The sequence below is a fragment of the Rutilus rutilus genome (assembly GCF_951802725.1).
Source record: "Rutilus rutilus genome assembly, chromosome: 25".
NCBI lineage: Eukaryota > Metazoa > Chordata > Actinopteri > Cypriniformes > Leuciscidae > Rutilus > Rutilus rutilus.
This window is the reverse complement of record NC_140229.1, coordinates 6,656,675-6,679,076: the sequence shown is the minus strand read 5'-3', so window position 1 is coordinate 6,679,076 and position 22,402 is coordinate 6,656,675. Positions and strand designations below refer to the sequence as shown.

The 22,402-nt window shown below is 35.8% G+C and overlaps 1 protein-coding gene across 2 annotated transcripts in view; it reads right to left on the bottom strand.

The window, feature by feature from the left end:
- bmp1b (bone morphogenetic protein 1b) overlaps positions 1 to 21,678 on the bottom strand; it is a 35,261-nt gene extending 13,583 nt beyond the window's left edge. The window contains exons 1-11 of one of the 2 annotated variants that reach the window (XM_084401043.1): positions 21,095 to 21,678; positions 16,361 to 16,471; positions 15,230 to 15,376; positions 14,867 to 14,984; positions 8,349 to 8,527; positions 8,081 to 8,186; positions 4,757 to 4,881; positions 3,831 to 3,946; positions 3,052 to 3,154; positions 2,789 to 2,905; positions 1,514 to 1,659 (exon numbers count right to left, since the gene is read on the bottom strand). In XM_084401043.1, coding sequence (XP_084257169.1) covers positions 1,514 to 1,659; positions 2,789 to 2,905; positions 3,052 to 3,154; positions 3,831 to 3,946; positions 4,757 to 4,881; positions 8,081 to 8,186; positions 8,349 to 8,527; positions 14,867 to 14,984; positions 15,230 to 15,376; positions 16,361 to 16,471; positions 21,095 to 21,230 — 1,404 coding nt within the window. In that variant the 5' untranslated portion in view covers positions 21,231 to 21,678. The remainder of the gene's footprint in view (positions 1 to 1,513; positions 1,660 to 2,788; positions 2,906 to 3,051; positions 3,155 to 3,830; positions 3,947 to 4,756; positions 4,882 to 8,080; positions 8,187 to 8,348; positions 8,528 to 14,866; positions 14,985 to 15,229; positions 15,377 to 16,360; positions 16,472 to 21,094) is intronic. The other variant, XM_084401044.1, reaches the window with a different exon arrangement.
- Between the last annotated feature and the right edge of the window lie 724 nt (positions 21,679 to 22,402).

Below are 22,402 nucleotides of genomic sequence, written 5' to 3'. Positions count from 1 at the left end.
TCCTGCTAATATTGAATAAACATGTCAAAAAAAAAAAAAAAAAAAAAGAAAAAAAAAAGAAAAGTCAATGAGGAACAACACAAGAATGCTTCAGACTGTCATACTGCTAATAAGCACTTGTGATGCCATGACAACAAACTCAAGCCGCAGTAAATCACAGACATTTCATGGATTTATGTTGTATTTTCTACTCATAAATGACTTTAACATTTTATGACATTTCCCAGTCTAGTTTTCTCTGTACTTTCCTCCATAATTACACTTGTGAAAAAGTGTACTGAATGTGCTTGTATTGTGTACAGGGTGGGCCATTTATATGGATACACCGTAATAACATGGGAATGGTTGGTGATATTAAAGTCCTGTTTGTGGCACATTAGTATATGTGATGGTCACCACCCATCTTGAGGAGTTTGCCCCCTCACATATACTAATGTGCCACAAACAGGACTTTAATATCACCAACCATTCCCATGTTATTACGGTGTATCCATATAAATGGCCCACCCTGTACTTCAAATCTTAAAATATATAAAGTAGACTACTTGCAAATATAATAATGAAAAAAGTACATTTTAATATATACTATATTTCATAACACTCTTAAGTGCACTTTTAAAACAATGCACTTTGTAAAAATGTCACATTAAAAGTACATAAAGTACATTTTGAATCATTTTAATGTGTCGACTAACATACTAAAGCATATGTTAAATACTTTGTTATAATTTTAACAATAGTGTGTTATTCAAAATTGCATGTAAAAATGTATATATTTTAAACATACTAAATTATGTTTTAAACATACTAATTTAAACATTACAAATATATTTAAATACATGACAGAAGTTTTAGTAGAAATTACATTAAAGTATATTTTAGTTTACATAAGTTGTCAGTACATTCAGCAGTACACTGTAACCATATTTCAAAGACAACAGAAGTAATGATATTACATACTGTATAAAGATGTACTTTAGTCCTACTTAAGTGGGTCAAAAAACACTAAAAACAAAGTACAGCTAATTGCATTTAATATACATTTTAACTAATATTACACAATGCTACGTTTGCGCTACGTTTCTTTTAAGGTATATAATAGGTATTATTTTTAAAGTATGCTAAAGTGTATGCTAAAATTTAATAGATACTGCTTCTATATTAATCATTTAGAATTAGACTTTTGGTATATTTTTTAACAGATTAATGCGAGAAAAATAAGGAATAATAAACATTTTCACAAAAACAAGCATTATTAAAAACAGTAAAGCAATATATAATAATATAATATTTTTTGTGTATAAAGTGAAATACGATAGAGACATGGCTGATATTTATATTAGTAATAATCATAGGGACACATGGTGCACATATTACAGCATTTCCTGAGAAGGACCCACCTTGATATTTGATATTTTTGTGGTTTCAGACACTGTTACAGTGCTGTCTGAGGCTAGTTGTAGAATACTGCAAGACAATAACAAACAAAAAAAGTAAGACTCAAGTACCCTACCTCAAACGACTGGAAGATGAGGCCCACATGAAACCCCTGGGATACGTTGATCTTCCATGTGCAAACTTTATTAGGCCGATAGTCATCAGGGTAATTGGGTGACTCGATCTGTCCACTGTCTCTTCTCACTTCACCTCCGCAAATAGCTGAAACCATGGATAGGACATCACACATTAACACTACATCTAGATGGGCAGATGAGCCTCTCAGCTAATGGTCTTAAAATGGTTTTCCTCTTATTTGAAGGAAAGGTCTTTTTCAGAAAGGACTGATTTTTCTTCCTCTGTAGTTCATATTGACTGTGGAGTTACTCAAGGCTCCATTTTGGGGCCTATTTTGTTTTCTTTATTTTTGTTGCCCTTAGGTCTTGTCTTTAAAAGACACGGTATGTCGTATCATCTTTATGCCGATGACATTCAGATTTACTTGCCCATTAAATCTGGATGATCAACTCCTCGTTCATCTTTGTTATTATGTCTTGAGGAGGTGAAGTGATGGTTAGAACAAAATCGTCTCCAGCTAAATGCGACTAAATCTGAAGTTATCATTTTTGGGCCAAATCAAGGTGACAGAAAGATGTTTTGGGTCAATGGTCAATAATTGTGCGACCTAAGATAAAGAATTTCGGTGTAATTTTTTACTCATCCTTAACATTCGTTGATCAGATAAAGGGTGTGGTAAAAAAAAAATTAATGAAAACTTTTTTGTTTGCTGCTGATCTTGAGACAGTGATTCATGCATTTGTTTCCTCCCGCTTGGATTATTGCAATGCAGTTTATTTGGGAGCAAGTCAATCTCTTATTTCAAAGTTGCAATTGGTCCAGAATGCGGCTGCAAGGCTCCTCACGAACACTAGAAAAAGAGAGCATATTACCCCAGTTTTGGTAATATATTAAAGAAGAATATATTACTAATTTAATTCATGTAGACCTCGACGATAACTTAATTGTTTACTTCTCGCAATTCCTAAAACTCTCTTTTAAAGCTTGGGCTTTTTCTCTTGTCCAAGACTGTGGAATACCCTTCCACCTGACATTAGATCTGCACCCTAAATTTCAAGAATTGAAAGCCATAGAAGACAAATGTGCTTTCAATCGAGATTTAAAAATATCAATTTTGGCAGTTGTATATGTTATGTCTTTTCCTCGCTGCTTTTTGTTATTTTTGTTACTATTGACTATTAACTGTACAGCCCTTCGGTCTACTTTGTAGTGGAAAGGGCTCTATAAATAAACTAAACTTGAGACTTGAGACTAATGGTCAGCGGACTTATACCTTCATAAACAGCAGAGAAGCCTTTCCCCACCCAATTACTGCTGCTGCGGAATTCAATCCACAGTCGACTCTCAGTGGAGACGATGGCCTCGGGTAGCTGGTCTCCACAAAAACGGCCTGAAGCAAAAGAACCAATTGATTAAAAGGTGATGCCAAAATGTCATGGACAGGGTTGATTGAATATTTAATTATTTAGTGTTTCTTTCCAATAATCCTGAAGCCATTAAAACACATTTAATAATGATCTTAATAAATATGAGAACCTTTCAAAGGTGCTTTTCTCCAGTATCCATCACGGATCTCCACATGGTCGTACCAGCACAAGTGACTTCTGTACAGATCCATTGAGGTAAAATTAAGAACGATCTAACAAAGAGAAAGAAATACAGACAAAAGAGAGAAGTTGGGAGTCAGAAGAAGGTTATTTATACTACAGTTGACAAGTTTGAGGTCTGTAAGATTCTTGCAATGTCTTTAAATGTTTTTACCAAGGCTGCATTTACTTGATTAAAGAATACAGTAAAAACATTCATATTGTGAAATATTTGTACAATTTAAAAGAATTGTTTCCTATTTGAATACATTTTAAAATGTCATTTATTACTCCAGTCTTCAGTGTCACATGATCCTTCAGAAATCGTTCTAATATGCCGATTTGCTGCTAAATAAACATATCTGATTGTTATCAATGTTGAAAACATTTGTGCTGCTTAATATTTTTGAGGAAATTGTGATACTTTTTTCCAGGATACTTTAAAGCATACAAAGTTCAACAAGCTTTATACTGAAATATATATTTGTTTTTAAATATTATAACATTATTAATGTTTTAACTGTCACTCTTGATCAACTTGCAGAATTAAAAACAATCTTACTGACCCCAAACCTTTGAACGGTGGTGTATATAAGTTTAGATATAAATGCTTTCCCAAAGCTGTTTAAAAACAAGTTTATAAATACTTTATTTATTTGATTGTGTTTTGCGTGTAATGCAAAGTAGAAATAAAATAATGTTTTAATGACTGAAAAATGTCACTTCTACCTTTTCCCCAGGTGTGACCGATATCCTCCATATACAGTGAATATATGCAGCGTATCCGTTAGGGAACCCAGGGGAGGAGAAGTTTCCAGTGCTGTCCTGAAGGCTCTCACCACATCCTGTGCACAAACCAGAGTCAAAACCACACTGAGAGAAACTCACAGATGATTGACCTTGAAACCGGATCCTCTTATTGGAAATCAGTAGGAGTTTTGCAGATGGTAAGGTCAGTTTTATGGATCATGCTTTTATTTTGAAGTGGGAAATCACCATAATTCCAGCTAAGATTAAAAAAGATGACTGCAAAAACAAATGTTCAGTTATAGGGGATAATTATACAGCTGGTTCATTCTCCCACTGTAAATGGATAATTAAACTGATGTCATAGTCGCAAATGAATCTGTCAAGAACAACTTAAGCAAGTGCAGAAGGAAATCTAAAAACAGTACAAAAATGCATGGGATATATAGGGCTGCTCAATTATGGCAAATAAAATTGGTCAATATTGAAATCACAATTATTTAACATGATTATAGGTGGCCTATAATTAGAAATGACAAAGAATAGAGTAATTTTAGATTTATCAAATTTATTACTTTCTATCACAATTATTGAAAGACAAAAAAGTTAAGTTTTTCAGGAAGATGTAACAGTGGTATTCAGATAAGTAATAGTCTAACTGTTTACATTCACTTAAGTGAATATTATTATTAGACATAAAAATTTTTTACCTCAATTACCACTGGTGGTGGTTGAGGAGACATCCCCTGATATGATTGTAAAGCGCTTTGGGTGTACAGTAGTACATATGAAAGCGCTATATAAATGCCTCATTCATTCATTCATTCAATTATCTTGTGTTCATAATCGTTCGAAGCCAAAATCAATTACGATTCCACAGCCCTACTGGGATGTGAGGGCCCACTTACTTGGACACTTGTATAATTTTCTTGCTTGAGCGATGTCCCCTTTGCTCAGTCTCGTCCGCTGTCCGATGGGAGGTCGGACTCCATCAACCTCATACCTTGGCAGCATGGTATCAAGATAGATGCCTCTATTTTCAGACATAAAAACAATAACTCCCCAATTATTCACAAGTGGGTTCTCAGAAACCTTTAAGAGGATCTAAGATATAGCAGCAGGGAGAATGTACTGTAAACATTTTAAAGTAAGTGTTCGTGCTGCCTTAATTTTAAGTTTAGTCAACTTGAATTGTAAAGTTGTACAAAGTGACAACTTGGATATTTGTGTTGACTAAACAAAACAAAATTTTTTATTAAAATAAAAAATTAAGCCAGCACGAACACATAAGTTGAAAAAAAATTGTTTTTACAGTGTGCATCTAAAAATTAATCCAATCATATATTGAGACATCACATGTTATGAAACTGACAAAGGACCCAAAGATTTCATACATGGTTGATTCATGATGAGGCCGCAGTGACCCCAAAGTATTTGGACATTTTATTCACAATTTAAGGTGCAGTAAGCAATTTCTTAGAAAGGCTGTTGAAAATTGAAATCAACACCCAAACAAACCATTTTGTGAATATTTGCTAGATGTCTTTTCCTGTGTGTGTGTGCCAAAAAAATATTGTGTATGTACATAGTCCTGACTGTGTAAAAAGGTGAAAAAACAATATTGCTTTGCCAACTAGCTGAAATAAAGCATAACATTATATTTTATTTCAGTTAACGTTTATTTTGTTTTGAATTACGAAAATGTTTTTTATGGTTTTAGTTTTATTTGACGATAATAACCTTGCTTCGATATCACATGATCCTTCATAAATCATTCTAATATATGGATTTAGTACTCAAGAAACATTTGTGATTATGTTTAAGTGTCCAAATACGTTTTGGGGCCACTGTACATGTTTATGACATCAGAGATCCAGCTTGCACTCCAACCAATGCCAATATTCCTAAATTAAAATATCTGCCTATGACATATATTTGATTGACATCTGCCCAATATATATAGGTTTTGGCTTGTGCTGTCTTCACTCTCACCAGTTCCCATGATGACAGCACCCTGAATGGCCAGCATGCGGACGCAGAGCGGTCAGAGCAGAGTTTAAAGCATTGCCTCCCTAGACTCCGACTCCCTGGAGCCCACCCTGCATGCCAGAGCACAACAGCACTCCAGCCCTGCAATTGTCCAGGACAAAAAAGCCTGGAAGGGCTTTATTTATTTTGGCCTAGTTCCAGGATCCCCTGACTGCAAAATGCTGGAGGTAAAACCGCACAATGTGAATATTCCTTGTTGAGAGGCCATAGGACAGGGGCCACTTTTCAAAACACTAAACATAACAATCAGAGAGAAACCATGCCAGATTCCTAGATTCAGACCAATTTGCTAGCGAATCACTCAGACCAGTTTGTAAATAGTTTTAACTGACTCATTAAAAGGAACCAACTAAACGAGCACAACTTTTTTACTCCACACAAAGAGCAATAACTAGGTCAGCATTCAGCAAACTAGAAAACAGAACAGTACCAATTCATAAAAAAAAATACAAATAAAAGAATCCCTTGACATTTATAGTTTTTTCATGACTGTGGGAACCCTGACTGAGTCATGTAGAATAAAGTGACTTTTACAGAAGCTGACCACACCAACCCTGAATATGAATTAAGACTACACCAGAATTAGCCTCACTGATTCCAAACTGTTTGCAGGTTTTCAACATGGTTAGTTCAGAGAAGTTTTGTAAGACCCCAAAGAACTGACCAAAGGACACTCTACCAAAAGTCTAATTGCACTTCAGCCTTGGCTCCCTGTCTGGATTCCTTCCTCTTGTCCTAAACAACCGAGCAGCTAGCTGCATCTCCATCCTCAAGCCACTAACAACAGGTTAGTCAGCAGTCGCTGAGCGCGCCAAGACTTTAAGACACTAACACATGCAATGATGTCCCTGTCATTTAGAATTAGTGTAGAAATTGATATTTTTTTTTTTTTATTTTTGTTTAAATAGTAACACTTTACGATAAGGTCTCATTTTGTTAACATTCATTTACATATTAGCTAGAATGAACTAACAATGACCAAAATAGTTTTCAAGCATTTATTAGTCTTTGTTAACATTAGTTAGTAAAAATCTAATTGTTCATTGTTTGTTCATGTTAGTTCACAGAGCATTAACAAATACAACTTTGTATTAGTAAATGAAGAGTTCAGATGCAAAAGCCTCTAAGTGCCATCTGAAATTTCTTCTAGAATTATCATTTTTATAAAGCTTGTATATTTAAAGTCAGTAATTTCACTTAAATGACAATTAATAGGTCATTTGCATTGCCATTTAAGTGAAATTACTGAACTTAAATATACAAGCTTGATAAAAATGATCATTCTAGAAGAAAATTTCAGATGGCACTTAGAGGCTTTTGCATCTGAACTCTTCAAATGTAGAAATAACCATTGACCAAGACTAATAAATGCTGTAGAAGTGTTGTTTATTGTTAGTTCATGTCGTTAAAGGGATAGTTCACCTAAAAATGAAAATTCTGTCATTAATTACTCAGGCTCATGTCGTTCCAAATCTGTAAGACTGTTCAGAAGTTAAGATATTTTTGATGAAATCCGAGAGCTTTCTGTCCCTCCATTGACAGCTACGCAACTGACACTTTCAAAGTCCAGAAAGGTAGTAAAGACATTGTAAAAATAGTCCATGTGACTACAGTGGTTCACCCTTAATTTTATGAAGTGACGAGAATACTTTGTGCACAAAATAAAAAACGACTTTATTCAACAATTTCTGTTCATCATATAAAGTGATCGAGTCTCTTCAGAAAATGTGGAAAAAAACATTCAATTCATATGGATTAGTTTTATGATTTATTTATGAACTTTTTGAAGTGTCAGTTGTGTAGCTGTCAATGGAGGGACAGAAAGCTCTCAGATTTCATCAAAAAGATCTTAACTCGTGTTCCGAAGATGAAAAAGTCTTAATGGTTTGGAACGACATGAGGGTGAGTAACTAATGACAGAATTTAGATTTTTGACTAATGAAACCTTATTGTAAAGTTTTACCATTTAATCTTAATATATTTACAATTCTTTATAATAATGATTCTCCAATCAACACACAGAATATAATAAAAGTGTCAATGGGAGGCTGCATAATCAGACTGAAGTGGTGTTTAGCAGAAATGGTATTTATTTGTATGTTATACATTATCCAATTATCTCTAAAATAATAATAATAATATCTAGTGGTGTACAAGTGCATTAAATGCTTATGAGTCAAAACCTGGAAAAGGTGTTTCTGGCGTAATGCATGATACTGTTAAAGTCGTAAACCTCCCCGAGCGAGTCCACATCGTCTGGCTCCATCTTTTCGAAATTGTACTCCTGACCTGTAAAATGCAACAAACACTTCCACTGAATCCCATACAATTACGTATTATTCTGGATTTTAGATATAGAATAATGCATAAAAAGTTACAAGTAGCAACTATAAGCAAACAGAAGTATGAGATGTCATTCCAGTTAACCAGAGGCTTAGATAGTTCTTATACCTGGCTGGATGTTTTCTCGAAATATATTAACATGTTCATCCCGGTCGGGTCGTGTGTGCTCGTGCCAGAATCCAATGACATGTCCGAGTTCATGCACCACGATGCCAAACTTGTCGCAGTTCTTCCCGATAGATATGGCCTGTGCACCTCCACCCCTCCGCCCGACAAATGAGCAGCACCTGCAAAGAAGCCAACGTGGGGTTAGAAAACACTAATGAACATATTTAGCAGATGCATTTGGTAAACAGAGTCAAATTAATGTTTGTATATTTACTTTCTTCTCTTCTCACATTAAGGTACTCTACCGTTTAAAAGACATTTCTGTCATGACAGCTCTTGGAGTGTTTAGCATGGTAATGGATATGACAATGTTGATATGTTTGGTCATGGCAGAATAGATCTGCTACGCTGCTGCTGCTGTTATTGCTGCTGAAAAGCAAGTAAGACATGCTGTTGCTGTACAATATAGCATACATGAATAACCCGTAGCAGATCTAAACAGGTGGAGCTGGGGAAGGTGGAGGGTTTCTGAAAGCACACTGCAACCGCTACAGCAAATGCTGACCAAGTATTTGAAGGTTAAGCAGCAAGCTCATTGGCTACTGATACAGAGGGAACCAATCAGCTGTTCCCTATCGATAATGATGTGATTGCAAACAGATTGAGTTAAGGAACTATCAGCCTGCGCCATCTAGAGTTTCATGACAGAACTTTGTATTTATAGTATAACAAAAGATTTTTATTTCGAATAAATGCTGTTCTTTTGAACTTTCTATTCATCAAAAAATCCTGAAAGAAAAAATGATCATTGTTTCCACCAGTGTTGGGTAAATAAGTTTAAAAAGGAATAAATTACTAGCTACTAATTACATACTTTCTAAATCTCAAATCAACCTCAACCAGTAGAACAATCCAAGGATAGACATGAAACTGCTATTTTAATTCTTTCAAATAAATATAAAATTGCAAAAATTATTCTTTTTTTTTAGAAGGTTACATAAAAAAAAAACATACATTTTAACATTAGACATTACATTTTAATTGTTTTATATAGAATTGTATACAGTATTTTATGCAATCCTCGTCTCCTCGCTCCTCCGTCCTCCATCCTATGACCCGGAAACCGACCGAGCTCAGCCATTTTGAAGGACATCTCAATTCTCTAATAGCACCGCTAGGAGGCGAGGATCGAGGAGTGAGGAGGCTTCCTGAGGAGTCATGAGCGAGGATACACAGGTGTATCCTTTGCGGAAGAGCTTATTGACTAAACGTGACGCACGTATAAATTCTCCTCCCCCTTCACATCGGTCACAATTTTAATTTATACTTTACCTTTGCAGTTTATATAAACCACACATCTCACATATTTCAACAGGGTATCTTGCTTTATTATTATTTATAATGAATTTCTTAAATAACCAAACTAATACAACATAAGGGCAGATCCTTTGAGCGCAGCTGATGACGCTGTGAAGTGATGCTCGAGTGATCAAGCATTCAAATGTATAAAAAAGCATTCATTCGATTCCTCCGTCCTCATTTTCTTTCCTTGCAGCCTTCCCTCGCATCCTACAGGGGGTGGAGCTCAGACGTGAGGAAAGGAAGCGAGGAAAGGAAAAGGATGCACAAATAAGAATTGAGAAGCACCCCATGTTTTTTGTCACCTCTCCCAGAGAATGTCTAATAAGGCGAGAAGTTTCACTCTCAGTACACTTCCGGCTTCTGATCTGGTTGCAGTTCCTCTCTGATTCCATATGAGGGCGCTCACAGGACGAGTGCAGAATGAATGGAGGTCTATGGCGCTATACCAACCAAAATCCACTTTTCTCAGGATATGATTTTTTGTCTAGTAATTTGAATGTTGTATTCGAAAGGAGATGCAAAGAAATTACACATTGCTGGGTGTTAGATTTTTTAGAGTCACTTATTTGCTTAAAAAAATGTTTTAAAGTGTCAATGACGTCATACACATCGTACGACCAGAGATACTGCTTTATGGCAATCCTTCAGTCACTCTGGTGCTTTTGCGCTCTGCACTTTCTTTTCTCTCGAGGCATCGACAACACAGCTGACACAGGTAAATACACGTGCTAGACGAGTTTTTGCTTTGTTTGTTTCTGGTCCCGCTTCGGATGCCACGATGCCATCAAGCGGCATCTCTGGTCGTAATCAGTCCTTCACTGACCAATCAGCGTTCATTAGCGTGTTATGGGCAACAACAACTCAACCTGTAAGAAATCGAAAGGACATAAGTACTCATTCATTCAACTTTCGACCTATAACCCATGTTGAACTTGCAAAACCTACAATCAAATCTGAGATTTCTCAACGGCAATCGGGTGAAAGAGACACATTTAGCCGTCTAGCCCCATAGACTCCCATTCATTTTGCACTCATGGCGATCGCCCCCAGTGGAACTCTGGTGGAACTACAACCAAAATTCGGTACAATAGGACTTAATAGGGAGTGGGCAGGCTCTCCGTAGACGGGCTCTGCCTCTCCTTTAACTTCACTTCTTCTCTGCTTATATCCGCATCCTCCCCCCTCAGAACTGAGGACATCGCCCCCTAGTGTAGCAGAAAAGCACTAGTAACCGTGAATTCAACCTAGAACTGTTACAATAAAATATAATAAATAAAATGTTTCATCATATTAGTGTTTTACTGTATTTTTATACCAAATATTAGCAGAATTGGTGAATGTAATAAGATAAGTGGTGTTTATCTGAACAAACGAGGCAGGGTAGAAGATGTTTGAGAAACCTGTTCGAAAACCATTGAGCATGACAACAATTAAGTTCATCCTTCAGCCTTTTGAGTTATTGTGAGACACACAATGAGCTGAATGCAGCCAATTCTATAGTCGGTCAGACCTTGAGGTCAGGATCTGCCTCTGCTGAGAAAAAAAGGCTTTGTGCTGACTGAATCCAAAGCAAGGATGTTTTTGTCACAGGCAGCACATGGCCTGCTCTTTTGGGAACTGCGGTGGAGTGACATGGCTGTTAGAGCCATGAAAACTTCAGCACAGTCCATCTTTTTACTACACTCTGCGTCAATCATTCATTCAGTCCCATAAAAACAGTGTTTGTTTTTGTTTTTTGTTGATCAAATAAGTGTAGCCTTGGTGAGCATAAGAGACTTCTTTCAAAAACATTTCAAATTAAAGCTGCAGGCAGCATTTATCGGGGTTCAAGCGGTTTAAGGCCTTTAAGCACATGCATAAAAAGATATTATGTTTTATTTAGCAAGCATGTAAACACTTAGAAAACTTAGGAAACCAAAAGTAATTTATAAAAGATCATATTAGAGATTCAGTCAAGACAAAACATGTGCCTATGAAAAAATGTACAGTGAAGAATGTTAGGGCACCATGGATTGTTAATTAGTTAACTAGTAGAGATGTGGCAAAGGGTACAGCAAACAGAATTGGGAACAAGGAGGATTGGGATGTCTATTGCAAATTAAGAAATCAAGTAACTAAAAGAATGTTTTACAAAATTAAAATAAGTCAATGTAAATATGATTGTAAAAAAATGTGGAGTACACTCAATGAAATAATGGATAGGAAATCAAGTCAAATTCCTACTTTTATTGATACAGGTGACTCATTTTTAAACCATATGAAATTGGAAATTATTTTAATGATTTTTTTCATAAATAAAGTTGATAAATTAAGAGAAGAAATGTTGTTTGGCAGAACCAGTTTGCTACATCTTTAATATCAGTATTGAAAAAAGGATTTTTCCTTCAGCTTGGAAAGATGCAAAGGTTATTCATCTACAGAAAAATGCAGCACTGGGTTGTAATGGTCATAATAGTTGACCAATAAGTTTGCTACCAGTTTTTAGCAAATAGTTTGTGAGTAAATTCAATTATTCTTTAAGGAGAATAATTTACTCTCTAATATGCATTATTGAGAGAGCACAGATTGATGACAATAACTTAGTAGGAGCAGTATTGTTAGATTTTAGCTCAGCTTTTGATGTACTGGATCATAAATTATTGCTGGATAAACTGATGTTACAAATTTACTTCTCATACTGTACATTGGTTAAAAAGTTAACTGTCTAATGGGACAATGTGTATTTTATAATGGAAGTTATTCAGATGTGAAAGAGTTGCAATGTGGTGTGCCTCAAGGAAGTTAAGACCAATGATCTTCCTCATGTTTTAAAGTGTGCATGGACAGTCATGTATGCAGATGATAGAACATTATATTTACCTGCAACATCAATTAAGCAGTTGTCTACTGCTTTGGATGAGGAAATACAATTGGTCATAAAGTAGGTACGGAATAATAAGTTGGTTCTCAACACTGTATTTCTAAAATTGTGCAAACAATGGTTTTTTCTTAGATGATTGCCCAGTGGTGTGGTCAAGTGCATCAAGTAAAGACAAAAAATGTATCTAAAAGAAAAATTACAATTAGTCCAGACCAGAGCGAAACGACTCACTTTAAACTGTAATAGAAGGGCTAATATACTAAGAATGCACTGGTGAAGGATTGTCTCTCTGCTTTGTTTTATAAGAAATATTTCTGTGTCTAGAGTTCCTAATGTCCTGCACTCTCAACTTTTGTATAGTAGTACTAGTCATAATTTTTGCATAAAAGGGATATTTTTTATTTCCTGTTGCGAAAACCACTGCAAAACAACAAACTATAATGTATAGAGGAATGAAAATATGGAATGATTTACCATTGATATTACATATTTTTTAACAAGAAAAATTAGTTTTAAAAAAATATTTAAAGGAACATTTAATGGCACAATATATTGTAAATTGTTGATTTTGATATTTGGAATGATTGTTGGGTTAGTATGTTTCATTGACTTGACTTTTTATTGTTGTTGATTAAATGTAGTTTTGTATTTTTTACTTGTTGGGACCCCAGGAAGAGTAGCCACTGCCTAGGTAGTGACTAATGGGGATCCAAAAAAACAAATACACTTAGATCATAGATGGAAAAGACCATTTACAGCCAATACAGGCAATTTACTAAGGAAAAATATGACAAAAATGTCAAATATTTTTGACAGTTATAGCACCATGTCTTGCCTGATCTCCACCACTTTTAGTAGGTGTCCTCAAAGTGTGCCCATACATATGTGTGTCAAATTTGTTGTAAATATCTCATTTCGTTTTGAAGTTTAGACACTTATATTTATGAGAGCATAAAAATTATCCATGGGCTACATTGATTGGATTTTTTTTGTCAGTTCCTATCATAATTTTGACATTTGAGTGTTTGTCTCGATCGGACTAACGGTTTCGAAGATAATCGCAAGTTTTTTTATGCGCTAAATGACACCGTTACACAAACTATAAGGCGAAACCTGGCATGTTTGGTATCGTTTGACTCGGCAGTCTAAGGAGGTCACTTCCATGAAAAACGCTGGCTTGAAACTTCTCAGGCTCCTACAGGGCATTGTGCCGATGATGCATACTTAGTTTTTGAGATACGCCAATGTTCTCAGACTATCATGGCGCCCTGGACAAAGACACTGCATGCCAATTTTCATCGGACAAACGGTTGGGTGCGGTTATAGCCATTTTCATGATTTTTTTTTTCCCTGTTATAGCGCCATCAAGTGGCCAATCGTTACGATTTTTTTCTTGTGACCTCAGATTGTGTCCCGAGTTTAGCGAAAATATCTCTTTCCGTTCACAAGTTATGTGAACTGTTTTAGTAAAAGTGGCCCCGGTCACATCGAACATTTTGGTTTCCCTTAGCGACCGTGAATTTAAATTTCGTGAATTTTGATTTTTCTGCAGTGGTTTGGTTCCGATCAGGCCAAAAACCTAGGAGTAGTTCACAAAAGTGGGTTTTTCAAAAAAAACTAAATTTACTCGAAAATGGCGCCTGAAGGCGCTCTTACAGCACTCTTACTGACCCCAAACTTTTGAACAATAGTGTATGGCTCAGGTCTAGAGAACCTTTTAACCTGTTTTATCATCTGCTAGGCAAAAAAAACAACATCAGATTTCTTAGGATTGTATAATTACATTAAAACTATATTAAAATTATTGTATTATTATATTAATTGTATGTATGTGTGGTCACTCTGAAAAGTAACAGAGCTATGTTTTTAATCACAACTGACCCTATTTACCTTCTTAATGGCAATTAAACAAACAATTGAATTATGTTAACCAATAGCCAAGCTATTTAGACATTGATTTTGCAAAGACACATTCACACAGTTCTAGCTGCAATAGTGTCTAGTTAGACAATAATGTCTTTTGTGTGTGTGTGTTGAATATCCTGTAAAACGATTTGTGTCAATTCACAGTGACTGCATAATACATGCTGGGAGCCAGATTTGCTCTAGAAAAAAACTTGCTTGTGCACTTGTTGCCTATAGAAAGTCAAATCAAGGAAACTGCTGTAATGATTGAAGCTTTGGGATGCTGGCAGGGAGGAGTTTCTGTGCATCGGGGACTGAGGGAGAAACTGGAATAGTCAATAAGGTGAGCAACAGTAGTCTCTCTACAAAGAAACTCAGAACATGAACTTACCCACATGACCGGATGGTAAAGATGATGTAACTCTCCTCCGTGCTTCTTTCCTTGAAGGTCACGCAAGTGTGTTTCTCCCAGTGACGCATGGCTTGCTTGAAAATAGCTCGCTGACTGCCTGCAGGGCATTTGATTTAAATCAGTAAAGGACATCTAGATAAAACTAATGAAAAATTACAAAGGATGATGAGACTAATCTTAAATTGGATTTGTAGAATTTTGTTAGTGTTAAGCTTAGAGCTTTTGTATGATGTTAAGTGCAGTTGGAAAAATGACATTACACTGGAACATTCAACATTATGAAAAAAAAAACACATACTGTACAGGAGATTATGAAATAAAAAACAAAACATGGGGCTTTACCGCTAAAGTTGCCACTAATAATATAGGGTATTATGCCATCCGGCCAAACTCTCTCAGGTCTGGCTGTGGCTGCTCTCCTTCTGCGTAGAAGGCGTCGATTGGCCAAAACTGGGTCCTTTGCACTGCTATTAGCTGAGGATCTGTTTGCTAGGGCAAAGACAATGCTTCAGACAAAATGTACTTGTCTACTTTATTCCATGAAGTTTGTAAAGGCCTGATTGCACAGAATTAAGCATTACACATTCATTTAATAATGAGTGCTGGCTAGATCAATTATAATTTACATAAGGAAAACTGTAGTCTGTAGAGTATTCAATTAGATCATACATTTTAGCTTAGGTAATATAATCAGACTACATTTTTACTTAATTTTGACCTAAAGAAAAAGCATACCATACCTACTTTGTTATTAACAACATGAAATGCATTAAACATCACATTACATCAAGGTTTCCAAAATTGAGGTTTGTGCAGGGTGTTCGTGAGTTGATGAAAAGATAATTAATTCAATCTTAATGATGTAAAATTAAAATAAATCATTTTAAAATAACAACTATCAAAATAAAAGAGGTCAGCCCTAAAAAAACGATGAAATATTTTATTTGTTTACCTGAATGGCAATTGACCATCAGGGAACCGTGCTGTTAAATTTTTTAAATATAAACTTAAAAAAATCTCTTTTAATTAACTTAAACACTTTATGTCAAAGGGGTTTGGCTGACAAAAAAAGGGAATCCCTGCATTATATAAAGAAACATTAAAAAGCACATAAACAGCAGTGACATTACACAGTGTAGCAAATTTGCAAAATCTGCATGATTAGTGCCTTAAAACTTAATTGTGTGTCTGATCTGTCTCAGTCACCAATGGCCAATGTCTTCCAGGTTTTTTGTTTGTTTGTTTGTTTTTTTGTCCAGTTTTCCAGAATCAATAATTAGTGAAGGTCACTGGATATGATTCACAGCTATACATCATGATTAAGAGTATTTTACAATGTAATATAATCTAATTACAAGTACTTAATATTTGGAATCTGATTATGTAATCCAGATTACATGTAATCAGTTACTACCCAGCACTGAATATCATTGCATGGTATAGCAGCAGTCTGTGCTTGGCAACCGTACTCACCTGAATCAGGTATAGGGAAGTTAGAAGAGTCATTCTCTGTAACATCCATATAGTTTGCTTTAAGAAAGCGCAAGTCCTCCTCATCTAAGGCTATGTCCCCTAGAAAAGCAGCTAAACAAAGATGACAATAAATCACCGGCTGAATTTCTCAAGGTCAAGTAACATGCAACCCTGTGAGACTTGATGAGGGGGGGAACATCACCATGATGAGAAGCAGCTTTCAGCCCAGTTTCAGGTTCTTGTTAGATGTTCACAGGTCCCCAAAAACTAAATCTGTGCTCTGGGGTCACACCTGCAACTTGTATACCAGTCTCAAATCAGATTTTAATGAGATGACTCTCATACAGGCTGGTCAGATTGCAGGGAGATTTTGAAAAAGAACCACAAACCAACGCCAACTTCCAGAAAAAGACTCTAGAGACTTTTCTCCAGGGCTTTGATCATTAACGCTACCCTATGCAGGCAGAAGCCATTATATAGTGCAGGTGCAGTGGCTTTAAAATGGAGGGATTTAAAAGGCACTTTACAAATCTAAATGAACAGGATTTGTGTTACTTTTTCTAAGAACCTATTAGCAGCCTTTCAGCAGACACTTTTGCATTTTTCAGGGACTTACAGCACAGTAATTGCACGGATGGTCCCTCTGTATTGGCGGTAACAGAACGAGTTTGTGATTCTAGTAATTCTCCCGTGTCTGGAAAATCCGCTTTGGGTTTTCTGTGTTGGTTTTCTTGTTTGTTGGATTTTTAATCCTTTATATTGATTAGAGCTTTAAACTTTAAGTCACCACCATCCTTAAACGGATGTCTCTGTTTGTATATTAAAATATAATCCATAAGTGAAGGGACAAGTAAGGTTTTTCGCAACGAAGAAAAGTTTCATAACTGTTAATTAGGTCTTTAAAGATGGATGAAAGAGCGACAGTGTTAAAACACAGACACATCTAAAGATCAATAAGTGTCCTTCTGTAAAAGCTTAAAGGGATAGTTCACCCAAAAATAAAAATTCTGTCATCATTTACTCACCCTCATGTTGTTCCAAACCTGTATGAGTTTCTTTCTTCTGCTGAACACAAAATAATATATTTTAAAGAATGATGGAAACCAGACAGTTGATGGTAGCCATTGAATTCCATATATTTTTTCCTACTATGGAAGTCAATAGCTAAAATCAACTGATTCATTACCAACATTCTTTCAAATATCTTCTTTTGTGATCAACAGAAGAAAGAAACTTTCTTTACAGGTTTGGGACAACATGAGGGTGAGTAAATGGTGGCAGAATTCAAACTATCCCTTTAAAGCTTTCTCATACAATTTGTTTGTAAAATCAAATCAAATCGAATAAAAGGCTTTTTAAATAGCCAATAGCTATTATATCCCTAGTTTGTGTGTTATTAGGAAGATGGAACCACGTCATTCTAGAGAACGTTTTATTGGACAAAATATTAAGATTAATCATCTGTAATGTTGGTCTGCTTGCACATGAAATATATATTATGTTAACTAATATCTTTTTAAAAAAAAATGATTTAAGTTTTTTTTTTTTTTTTTTTTACTAAATGCAATAAAACCTTATTTTGGTACCATGGCTTTTATTTCTACTAATTGTTTTCATCCTTTATATTCTGTATAAAGACATCATAACTCTGCATGAGTGGCTGTGAACATTCATGTCTGGAATTTGAATTCATAGTTTTATGGACTCTGAGGCAGCAGGGAGCACTTTTATTATTTTACCCTGGTATTTTCAGCCTGACAGGAGATCTTATTAAGCCTGAAATGTTTACTAAACAAACCAAAAAATATATGAGTATAATTTTGTCTTGCTTGAATTTTTCACCCAAAGCTGTCAAATCTATGAACATGCATATAAAAACATACACTCACGCCCTCCTGTCACGCTGTTCTCCAAGTGTCAAAAGAAGGAAGAAGCAAGTCACAGCATACCAATTTTGAGGTAAAGCAGTTCCCAGTTAAAGGTTCAAATTAAATCTGCTGTTTAAACAGCTTGACAGAAAAACGGCCATGTGTCACTATCAGCATCCATCTTCACTGTTGTTCTGCTCAAAATTTAAAGTGTACAGACACAAAATCTATCAACGTTCAATATTGAGATACACTGCCAGGTCTCAGGTAAAACTTTAAAGACATCAAACTTTTCACCTTCCCCTTCTTCTCAATCCAAACAATTCCCTTCAGCAAAAGGGATGCAAAGACAGGCCTTCACATTTAAAGTAAAAGTTCACAGAAAAATGAAAATGATCCCATAATTGACTCACCCTCAACAAGGCATCCTAGGTGTATATGGCTTTCTTCTTTCAGCCTAACACAACCAGAGTTAAATTAAATAATATCCTGGCTCTTCCTAGCTTTGTAATGGCATTGAATAGTGCCTGAGTTTCTGAAGGTTAAAAAAAAGCGCATCCATCCATCATAAAAGTAATCCATATGACAATAAATGCCTTCTGAAGCAAAGCGATGGGTTTTTACATACGTAAGATGGAAGAAAATTCCTTTAAAATCTGTTCTTTTTGTTCCATCGAATCTAGTCATTACCGCTACATGGCAGCAGCAGTAGTTGTTCCTCTTCCAATTTCCCATTTCAGTTCTTCTCTTTGTTAGCATCAAATTAACTGTCTCAATTTAATGCTGGTTGGGCCAAACCAAATTCCTGACAGGTTTCAATGGCCTGAAGCCCACTTCATGCTGTGAGGGTAATGAACAGTTGTCCAAAATGCTAGGCAGCCCCTGTCAGAAACATAAATGATTCATATGTAAATTCAAATGCCTTTCAACTAATTTTTTTTAAGCGCTTCTCTTACATGACTTTCTTCTTTCAGGCGAATACAATATGAGTTACAGTATATTAAAAAAATGTCCTGGCATTCCAAGCTTTATAAAGGCGGTCCTGATTTTGAAGTCCAAAAAAGTGCATCCATCCATCCATCATAAAAGTCCAAAAAAGTGCATCCATCCATCCATCCATCCATCCATTATAAAAGTATCCATCATAAAAGTCCAAAAAAAGTGCATCCATCCATCCATCCATCCATCATAAAAGTCCAAAAAAGTGCATCCATCCATCCATCCATCCATCATAAAAGTATCCATCATAAAAGTCCAAAAAAGTGCATGCATCCATCCATCCATCCATCCATCATAAAAGTATCCATCATAAAAGTCCAAAAAAGTGCATCCATCCATCCATCCATCCATCATAAAAGTATCCATCATAAAAGTCCAAAAAAGTGCATCCATCCATCATAAAAGTATCCATCATAAAAGTCCAAAAAAGTGCATCCATCCATCCATCCATCCATCATAAAAGCATCCATCATAAAAGTCCAAAAAAGTGCATCCATCCATCATAAAAGTAATCCAAACGACTCCAGGGGGTTAATAAAGGCCTTCTGAAGCGAAGTGATGCATTTGTGTAAGAAAAATATGCATATTTAACACTTAAATTAAAATAAATTACTAGCTACATCCGACGTCATACATCGCGTCAAGTGTTACTCTTTTGGCGCAAGTCGACTTAGGCCGTAGGCCGTCTGCCAGAAGCTAGTTATTTTAGTTTATAAAGTTGTAAATATGGATATTTTTCTTCCACAAACGCATCACTTCACTTCAGAAGGCCTTCATTGTGAACCGTGTGGGGCACTTTAATAGTGGATAAATGCACTTTTTTGGACTTCAAAATCCGGACCACCATTATAAAGCTTGGAAAAGCAATGACATTTTTTAATATCACTCTGATTGTGTTCGTCTGAAAGAAGATAGTCATATCTGGCTTGATGGCTTAAGGGTGAGTAAATCATGAGATGATTTTCATTTTTGGGTGAACTGTCCTTTAAATTAGTCAAAATCAATACCACAAGGTTAATGATTTCATCAGCAGGTAGGAATCACATACGCTTGACCACTGACTCAGTAACATTGCCTCTAAAAGTAAGCAAGTGGAAAATGTGCTGATTTAATAATGAATAATAATAATAGTAGTAGTAGTACTAATAAAGAATTTGCACTCCAGCAATAATGAAAATGATAAATAGTAAATATGTAGCTATTTTTCTTGTGCGAACATTTTCACAGAGAACTGCATGTAAACAATACTAGTATTAAATTCAGTTCTAATAGTCCAAACAACATTTAATCTGCTGTCTATTGCAATTACAAAGATTAGCTCAAAGAATTGGTGCTTTTGTCTGAGTTAGATGTCACGTTAGGGTTTAAACTTTTACAGGTCATCAAAACTTGGTTGGGTAACTAATGCTTTGTGCTGTAAATTAGGCAACATTTTAGTTCTACACACTCTGCCCAAGGATGCTGATTTCTGAGTTGGGATAGGGGGAGGTGCCGAACCACCAGGATCCCATTCACTTGTCCCAGATCTCATGCTGTCCTGCAGGACACAGCTAAACAAAACAAAACAAAACAACACAGCACAACAACAACACACAACCAAATGACAAAAAGCAACGCAAGATTAAACAAACCATAAAACAAAATGTTAACCAAAACTAAATATAAAATAAAGCAACACGACAGCAAACAAAATAAAACAAAACAACTTTAAGCCAAAAAAAATGTAAACAAAACTTTAACCAAAACAAAGCAAATAATAATAATAATACAAAACAGTAGGCTATTAAACAAAGCAAAATAACATCAGCAACAAGACAAAACAAAACAAACTTTTAGTTTAGAAACATATTGTTATATAGGCTATTACCAGCTTTGCATGGGTCCATGTAGTCAACCTCATCACTTTCTCCTGGACTTGTGTGATAGTTTGAATCCACTTTCAATGCGATCGTTAATAAAAGCCGAAGACTGAACATAAGCAAACATGTCCACAGGGAATTCATGACGGGAATGAGTGCGGATGTGGATGTGGACCTGGACCCGGCGCAGAGCTGAGGGCTGCGGTGGGAGCTTGGAAGGACTTGGGAAAATGGGAGCTCCCGGGAAGGCGAGGCTTTGCTCTCTTCAATGCCTTTATTCTAGTCCAGTGATTCGCTCAAATACCCGGGCCTCGTGCCAACACCAAGCTTACAAACATCACAGATCGGAGGTCAGTGCACTCAAAGTGTCCTGAGCCCATCTGTGTGGGAGAAGAACGCGAACGCGCTCGCTCGTGCATTTCACTGCAGAGCAGAAGCAAAAATGCTTAAAACACAAATCCGACTCAATTTTAACAAATTATATTTAGTTAAATGCACTTATAGTGGCAATATCTTATATTTCTTTTGAATAGCAATCATAAAATATTCCTACATCTGAAATGTGTCCTGAAGAATCACACCTGTCTCTGTGACAGCCAGTCTCTGACTGTGTAAATATAGCAAAGGAAGAACCAGGTGAGCAGCCAGCGCTTTTTTTTTTTATTTTATTTTTATAAACCAATCAGAAACGCGTTCTGCGTGTGACTCATTTTGCGCTAAAATCTGTAAACAGCAAAGGCCGACCCACGCTTTATTAACCAATCAGAAACGCTCTCTACATGTTTTGCGGTTGTTGTCTCCAAGCGGAGTGGCCCGCACTTCGATCTTAGCGAAAGTAAAAAGAAGCCCATCAGAAATGCTCTCGGCAAAATTGTGAAATTTCAGGATATACAAAGAGATTTTTTTAACCAGGCAAGTTATGTATTATTTATTATTATACAGTTATTTAGATTTAAGCAAAAACAGTCGTTTCAACAAAAACTAAAAAAAGTTTTTTTCTATTTTCTATATTCTATTTGTAATAGTTTTCTCTAAATATCTTGATAGATATGACTTGTTCAAGGAACAAATTTATCAACAGAGTTCCATTCAAAAGCATCATGCCTATGCCGAAGCTTCAGCCTCAGAGGTTTGCAAGGTGTAGGGCTCAAAAAATGTTTCCGTACTATGCAGACCCTAAAGAAAACATGGTAAAGAAAAAAATATGAGATGATGGGAGGAAAAATTATTTGGCAATGCTTTTGCGTTCTCTCACCAATGTTTTGCGTTTACCTGAGAAACTTTTTGTTCGCTTGCAAAATCTTTGCAAAGTTTCT